This window comes from Gavialis gangeticus, unplaced genomic scaffold, assembly GCF_001723915.1.
Source record: "Gavialis gangeticus isolate Ggan-Ray unplaced genomic scaffold, GavGan_comp1, whole genome shotgun sequence".
In the NCBI taxonomy this organism is placed as follows: domain Eukaryota; kingdom Metazoa; phylum Chordata; order Crocodylia; family Gavialidae; genus Gavialis; species Gavialis gangeticus.
In genome coordinates, this window is record NW_017729033.1 from 68308030 (window position 1) to 68316530 (window position 8501).

The 8501-nt window shown below is 42.6% G+C and overlaps 1 protein-coding gene across 1 annotated transcript in view; it reads right to left on the reverse strand.

Annotated features, from left to right (window-relative positions):
- The window catches only part of NFXL1 (nuclear transcription factor, X-box binding like 1), a 106801-nt gene that overhangs the window by 11525 nt on the left and 86775 nt on the right, over positions 1 to 8501 (reverse strand). The window contains exon 21 of the mRNA XM_019525858.1: positions 619 to 672. Within this exon, the coding sequence (XP_019381403.1) occupies positions 619 to 672 (54 nt within the window). The remainder of the gene's footprint in view (positions 1 to 618; positions 673 to 8501) is intronic.

Sequence of the window (8501 nt, forward strand, 5' to 3'; positions counted from 1 at the left end):
CGGGCTAGAAGATCTACTAGGTCCCTTCCGACCCTTAATCTATGAATCTATGAATCTATGAATCTATGAGAAAGCTATTCATGAGCATGCATTAAATACAGTACAATACAAATTCTTTTACCTTGACAGAATAGGAACTAATTATTGCATCATCATGTCTCTGAGGAAAAACATACTGCAGCATACCTTCGAAAGCTTACAGAAGTTATTTCTGCAATTGTGCTTGCACTTTTTCATAAAAGTTTTATAAAATAAAGTTTTAAAAGATCCAAAAAAGCAATTGTATGCAAAAAATACCAAAGCAAATACAATCCATAAAATGAGACTGTCATCATGAAACATGATTTAATTAGCTAAACGCAATTTTAATACAGTTATAAAAGTTTGGTGATATGGCTTTGGCTGTATTCCATTATAAGTCACTTAGAACACAAATACAAATTTTTAGCTGGTGCAATAGATCCTAACTGTTACCAAAGACAGTGGGTATGGAGATGGACTATTCTTTGTACATGTAAGCATGCATAAAGTAACAGATTTGCTAAGAGAAATAGGTAACTAGACATTTGTTGGGGAAGCACAAAGAAAGTCATTGGTTGAGAGAAGAAAAGTTGGTACCTGTTGTCTTCGCTTTTCTTCTTCAACAGCAGCTTTGGCTTCTGCTTCTTTTATCTGTCCAAACCCATACAAATGACAATGACCAATTGGTTTATAGGTTGCTAATTGTAGCAGAAAAGCTTAAAATATCATTTTAGCTTTTTCAACAAAGAGACTCAGCTGAAGGCAACATTAACAACAAGCCAAACATACTCCTGAAGTGAGCTTCTAATGTACACAGATTGCAAAACATTTGGGCAGAAACTTCATTTTCTTACAAGTTGAGAAAGCATCTTGCACACAACGGATGTTTTGTTTTTTGTTTTTTAAACAGAAAGAACTTCTGATTTTAAATATGAACTGAAACAGTCATAAAACACTACCCAAAACAAAACCAAATTTAATTTTTATCCAATAAACACTGGGGGAAAACATCAAAAGTGGTTATTCAATTTGCAGTGACTTCATCTCCTTTCCACTACAGTCTGTGTACAGAAAGACATCCTTGCTCCCCGTCTTTACCAAATATTAATTCATGCTGGGTATTTTAAACCCTCTGAACCGCTGAGTAGCAGCAAGTACAACGTTTCCAAAGAACATTTCGTGCTTGGGAAGGACTGTACATAGGCATGGGATTGAAAAATATTAGACTCTAAATCTTAGGTGCAAAAAAAGTCACATCATACAGAAGTCTCCAAAGACTATGTCTGTGACCCTCAGGATTTCACTGGGGTAGATAACAAAGGAAGGTATGTCCTAGAGCACAGCTGTCCTGATGGCTCATGGGTCACGTGGGCTATGAGGGATTTAGTTGTGGCTCCTGGACTGCTGCTTAACCACTGCTTCCCCATCACTCTGGCTACAATACAGGTAGGATCTCTGGGCTCTCTCTCCTCTTCCAGCTGCTGCTTCCTACCCAAGTGCTGGGGCAGTGCCCACACAGAGAGGATGAGTTCAAGGCTGTGTGGTACAGAGGCATCTGCCTGGCACAAAACCTAGGGGCCTGTGGTCCTTGCTGGCACAGCCCATGGTGCATGCAGCCCCTAGCTTGGAAGTTGGACAACCAGTCATGTCCTGTATCAGTCAAATACTACTGTATAGAGTTATATAAGTACACACTATATTAACTACTATCACATTTATTATCTTTTCATATAATGAACTTCTTTTTATAGTACATATCCCATTGTTATAAAATGCATTAAATGCAAAACCCCGGTTCAGTAACAAGGATATAAAATATCAACTAACATTTAAGTAATTTTAAATACATGTTGAAAAATGAAATTACAACAACCCCCCCCCCCCAAAATAAGCCTTTATTATAAGCAACAGCAATTCAGTAGCTCCAAGCTCTTTAAAGATGCAATGACATATTGCAAAAGACTTCTGGAACTTTATTTTCAGTACTACTAGATAAAGTAAAAAAAACCTATCAGGAAGTGCAAAAATTAAATAAATATAAAAGGAAAGTTTCTTCAGCTTGAAATCAGTAAGAAACTCACATTACAAATGCAAAGTCATGCTGTCAAAAAGTAGAGGCTTTAGCTTTTGCCAGCGTTTCTTGACAGACAAACCATTTCTAAATGAGACTTTTAGCACTGAAGCAACTTTATTACTACTCTGATAAAATTAAATGCAAAATCTGCCTAAATCCCTGAAAGGAAGCACTACGTACAGCTTGAGAGTAATCTTGAATCAACGCACCAATAATTATAAGCTTGTATTCTGGAAGGGACAACTGGTACACTAAACGTTGTCCACACTAACAGAACTTGTCCCAAAAGCTCGAACTAAAAAGAGTAGAAGACTAAGTGGGACTCCTAAATTTTCATTCTATAGCACTACTTGTCAACATATATTGAACTGAAATTTAATTAAAAAGACCTTTGTAGAGTTTGACAACATTTTAAAATTGTTAAAGCTTTTTTTTGCCAACCTCAGCCATTTTCAAGGATCTTACTATGCTACAGAAACGTGGCTAAGCAGAAGACCTCAAAGCTTGTTTCTGAGTGACCATGGAGTGAACCTTTGACAACACAACAACTAGCTTGAACAGCGAAGTAGAGGACACCATCAGCTTGTCTAACTAAACGAGAAATGAGATACAATTAAACGGAGCGCAGAACCAAAATCAAAGCTTCATGTTCTAGCAACTGATGCAACTAAATGTATTAGATGTTATTTTGCTATAAATAGATAGATTATATTATGTCTGTGTGGTGATAGTGCTTGCTGAATGCTCTGTGAGGATTAGACCAGGCGTTTCTTGTTGTTTGTTTATGTATGGAGCTGCATGTTGCTGTTAGGAGTTTAATTAAAGTAAAAGATTAGTGAGGCCGTGTATGTAGTGAGGCCTCTTAAGTTTAGTGAGGCCTTGAAAGTAGTAAGGCCTTGTATGTAGTGGCACAGTTAAAATTAACCTTATCAGAAAAATGCAAAGGCTTGTACTGCTATTGGTCAGTCATAAGGAAAGTTCGTAGTGTAAGAATGTGAGTGGCTATGAGTCAACAGTGTAGCTCAGAAGTTATAAATTGGCTAACATATCCAGAAATTAGTGGAAGGAAGGAAGATGCAGCATTGTAAGAGAAGCTACTAATTTAGAAATTAGCTGCTGACTTGGATTCAGTGGGACCGTGGATCTCAAGAAGCCCAAGGACTTTATAGAAGAGGCATATATCAGGCATTAGAGGAGACTGCCAATAAGTCGCCAACGCAAATTGTTATCGCCTGTCATTAATATCTTGTTATACTACATGTAGTTGTGTGTTTGTTAATAAACCTTTCTTACCTTTTTGCTCCCAACCATTCTCTCAATCCCAAACCTTCCTGCTGGTGGCTAGGACAGCAGGAGGTAAGAAAGAACCCTTCCCTCCACAAATATAAATCCCGACTAACTTACAAAAGTTTCAGTAAACTAAAGACATTTAAATAAAGTAATCAGAGATCTTTTATGAGAATGTTTATAATCAACCATCTATAAAAATAGAGCATAAGCTGGAGGGAAATATGAAGAACTTGGCAAATTCAAGAAGACCTGCTGCCCATCTACATGCCACCCTCCTCCCACCTCGAGTCTCCCCAGCCAGTATAAGTGAGGATCTATGTAATTCTGTCACAGATAGCCAGACAGATTTTGGATAAGCGTTTGAAGTGAAAGCAAATAAACGGTTGGGCAGTAGCCCTGCTTCTGCCTCTTATCAGTGACCAATCTGCAAGGTTATATATAATCTGGATAACAGCAGAGTGCTGGGGACAACTTCCTGGTGCAAGTGTTGGAAAGGTCAGCTACAAGCAGTGCTCTTCTTGACCTGCTGCTCACAAATGGAACAATTGGTGGGGAATGTAGAACTGGAGGCAACTTAGGCAGCAGCAACCACAAGATGAGTTCAGGAAGGAGAACAGCAGAGTAAGGACCCTGAACTTCAGAAATAACAGACTTTCACTCATTCATGGAACTTATGGTCAGGATCCCCCCTCTAGGAAGCTAGTCTGAGGGGGAAAAGAGACCAGGAGAACTGTTTGTATTTTAAAGAAATCTTACTGAGGGCACAGGAATAAACCATCTTGATGCACAGGAAAACTAGCAAGTATGGCAGAAGACAAGCCTGGATTAGCAAGGAACTCTTCAATGAGCTAAAAAACATAAACAAAGCTCACAAGAAGTGGAAACTTGGACAAATGTCTAGGAAGGAGTATAAAAGTATTGCTTTGGCATGGAGAGTTGGAATCAGAAAAGCAAAAGTGCAACTGGAGTTGCAGCTAGCAAGGGACGTGAAGGTTAACAAGAAGGGTTTCTACAAGTATGTCAGTAAGAAGAGGAAGATCAGGGAAATTTTGGGTTCCTTACTTAATGGGGGAGGAAACCTAGTGACATGATGTGGAAAAGACCGAAGTACTCAATGTCTTTTTTTTACCTCAGTCTTCACAGGCACGGTCAACTCCCAGACCACTGCACTGGCAGCACAGTTTGGGAAGGAGGTGAGCAACCAACAGCAGCAAAAGAACAGGTTAGGGACTACTTAGAAGAGCTGGACATATACAAGTCCATGGGGCCAGACAGGATGCACTGAAAGGTACTGAGGGAATTGGCCAATGTGACTGCAGAGCTGCTGGCCATTATCTTGAAAACTTGTGGCAACTGGGAGATGTCCCAGATGACTGGAAAAGGGAAAATATAGTGCCTGTCTTTAAAAAAAGGGAAGAACAAGGATCCAGGAAACTACAGACCAGTCAGCCTCACCTTGGTCCACGGAAAAAAATGGAGTGGGTCCTCAAAGTATTCATTTCTAAGCACTTGAAGGAGAAGAAGGTGATTATTAGGAATAGTCAGCATGGATTCACCAAGGACAAGTCACGCCTGACCAATCTGTTTGTCTTCTATGAAGAGATGAGTGGGTCTGTGGATGCAGAAGAGCACTGGATGTGATATACCTTGACTTTAGCAAGGCTTTTGATACAGTCTCCCACAACTTTCTCCGAAGAAAGTTATTGAAGGAGGGGTTGGATGAATGGACTGTAAGATGGATAGAAAACTGGCTGGATCACTGGGCTCAGAGGACAGTAGTTAATGGCTCAATGTCTAGTTGGCAGCCAGTATCAAGCGGTGTGCCCCAAGGGTCAGTTTTGTTCAATATCTGCATCAACCACCTGGAATGTGGGACAGATTGCACCTTAGCAAGTTTGCAGATGACACCAAGCAGGGGTAAACAGTAGATACACTGGAGGGGAGAGCTAGTTTTCAGAATGAGTTTGACAAATTGGAGGATTGGACTAAAAGAAATCTCATGAGGTTCAATAAGGACTAAAGCAAAGTCCTGCACTTAGGACAGAACAATACCATGCACTGGCACAGGCTGGGGACTGACTGCAAGCAGCAGCTCTGCAAAAAAGGACCTGGGGGTTACAGTGGACAATAAACTGAATATAAGCCAGCAGTGTGTTCTTGTTGCTTAGAAGGCTAATGGCATATTGGGCTGCATTAGTAAGAACATTAGCAGCAGATCGAGGAAAATGATTATTCCCCTTTATTTAGCACTGGTGAAGCCACGTCTGGAGTACTGTGTCCAGTTTTGGGACCCCACTATAAAAAGGATGTAGACAAGTTGGAGAGAGTCCAGCAGAGAGCAATGAAAATGGTTAGGGAGCTGGGACATATTCCTTATGAGAAGAAGCTAAGAGGACTGGTCTTTAGTCTGCAGAGGAGAAAACTGAGGGGGTGGGGATTTGATAGCAGCCGTCAACTACCCAAAAGGTGCTTCCAAAGAGGATGAAGCAAGACCAGGGGTGAGCAGGATACAGCCCATGGGCTGCATCGTGCCTGCCAAGCAATTCCATGTGGCCTGCAGGGCCTCTCCATAAATCCTGTTAGCCCTGGCCCTCGCTGCCCATCTGCAAGCCTCCTTATAGAAGGTGCTGCTCTGGTTGCTAAGCGACCACATCCCCCACCCCAGCCTGGCCTTACCTACCCCCAGCCCTAAGCTAGATGGTGCTGGAGATAAGAAGCCTCTGCTTGGAAGAGGCTTTTGGTTGGCCTCCCCAAGGTTGCTTCCAGCCCTCCCTGCCTGCAAGCGTGAAAGTTTACTTGACTGCCTGACTGGGCCAAGGACTCCTTTTGGAGGGGAAGGGGGTGAAACAACAGGGAGCCATGCGTTACGGGGCTGACCTGACATCGCACACTGCAGAAGCTCAGGAGCTGCAGCTATGGGACTGGGTCAGGCTAGCCCCTCACCCTGCCACCACATGCGGCCAGAGCCTCAGCTGGGAGCGCTATGGGGCTGGGTGGGGCTGGCCCTGCGCATTGCCACCATGTGCAGCCAGGGACTTGGACAGGAGCTGCATGTTACGGGGCTGGGTGGGGCTGGCCCTGGATGCTGCTGCCACCTGCAGCCAAGGACTGGGGTGGGAGCACAGGGAGCTGTGCACTATGGGGCTGGCCCCACTTGCTCCCACCACATGAAGCTCCAGGGACTCGCATAGTCCAGGGACTCCAAGAACTATCCCCTGCACACACACACCCCCCTCAAGCACCCCTCCCCCAAACATACCCAAACCCTCCCACAGCCCCCCACACACACTTCTACCTGCTACCCCCCACCACACCCATACACATACCAACACCCCTCCCACACCCCGCACACACACACACACCCTTACCCCACCATACCCCCTTACCCCACACACTCAATATACAAGAGTAAGATTGCATTTTGAGCTATTATGCAATCGCCTCAGATACACTACACACACACAAAAATCAGGACAGACATATTTTTTAAATAAAATTAAAATAAGTTATACTAGATGTTTGATATTTTTAGTATATGATTTTTCCAATTTCAAGACGGCAATGCCCCCTTCCCAAAAGGAGTACTTCTGGGCCAAGGGGAGGGTCTTCCAGTGGCAAAGGCCATGGGCTAGGGGTGGGATATCTGGTCCCAAGACAGCAACCAGGGGGAGAGGCACCTTGGAGCCCTTGACAGCTCACCAGAACTTATTAAGCGGCCCTCCAGCCGAAATAATTGCCTACCCCTGAGCAAGACTGTTGTCTCTGGTGGCAGATGACAGAACAAGGAGCAACGGTCTCAAGTTGCAGCAAGGGAAGTTTAGGTTGGATATTAGGAAAAACTCTCTCACTAGGACAGTGGTGAAGCACTGGAATGGGTCACCGACAGAGGTGGTGGAGTCTCCATCCTTGGATGTTCTAAGACCTGGCTTGACAAAGCCCTGCCTGGAATGATCTAGTTGGGGATGGTCCTGCTTTGAGCAGGCGGCTGGAATAAATGATTTCCTGAGGTCCCTCCCAATACTAATTTTCTATGATACTATGAAAACCATTAAAAAATCATAGATGCTACACATGCCCATGACAAAATGCAATATCCATCATCTAGTGTACCAAATGCCATTGCTGAAACTATACAGACTGAAAATAAATTACCACTGCACTCCAGAATGAACTCAGAGGAAAATCATAAAGGATAGAAACAAATTATCACCAATGAGAAAACACTTATTACAGAACAACCATTCCATCTCTGACTTCACAGCTTGTCACCGATGGAAACCTACACAACGTCTTCAGAAAAAAGACAACTTTACTGGATATCAGAACCCACAGATTTAACATAAGACAGTAGTTTCATGGCTTATTATATCTTGTCTGATACCTCTGCTACCCCTTCTGTACTCCAGATGTCACAGTGACACTCTCCCCTTTAAATGTCCTTATTAGATTACTCAACTTTATAAACTGTTCTTCCCTTGGTCTGTAACTATTTCTGATAACTTCTGTTTCAGTGTGCTGCCAATCTCCCTTTTAAAGTGATCACCTTCATTTACATAATGGGATTAAACAACAATACAGCAGCTGGTACAACCAGAACATTTGTATCCAGTGGTTTGCAACCTGCTTAAGTCATAGACAGTTGTCAAAGTAAAGACTAGCTGCCCAACTGATTGCTATGGCTTTTACTTCAAAGAGTGCCACTTCTCCAACTGGCTGGAGCTCATCAATGGTCCCATGCCCTTCCTGGAGATGTGGTGCCCTTTGAAATAAAAGCTGCAATGAACAACTGGAACATCTCAGTGGTTCTTCATAGCTGTTTGCTACAGCTACATATACCCCAGTTACTTTGCATGCCCTCATTTTCATAGGATAAACTTAACCCTACAAAGTATCTGGGTTCTTCTGGATCAAACTGAGGTTGTACCTATTTCTTTCCTGGACCAGAAAAGGCATTTTGTGTCCCAAACCTTATCTAACTTTTTCTTTCAACTATCCAGTTGACCCAATAAAAGGCATTACCAAACAAATCTTGCCTCTCACATATTCCCCAAGTCTTCACACATCTCAACCACAACAGTACTATACAAACTGTCTACACAAAAAAAAAAAAAAAAAA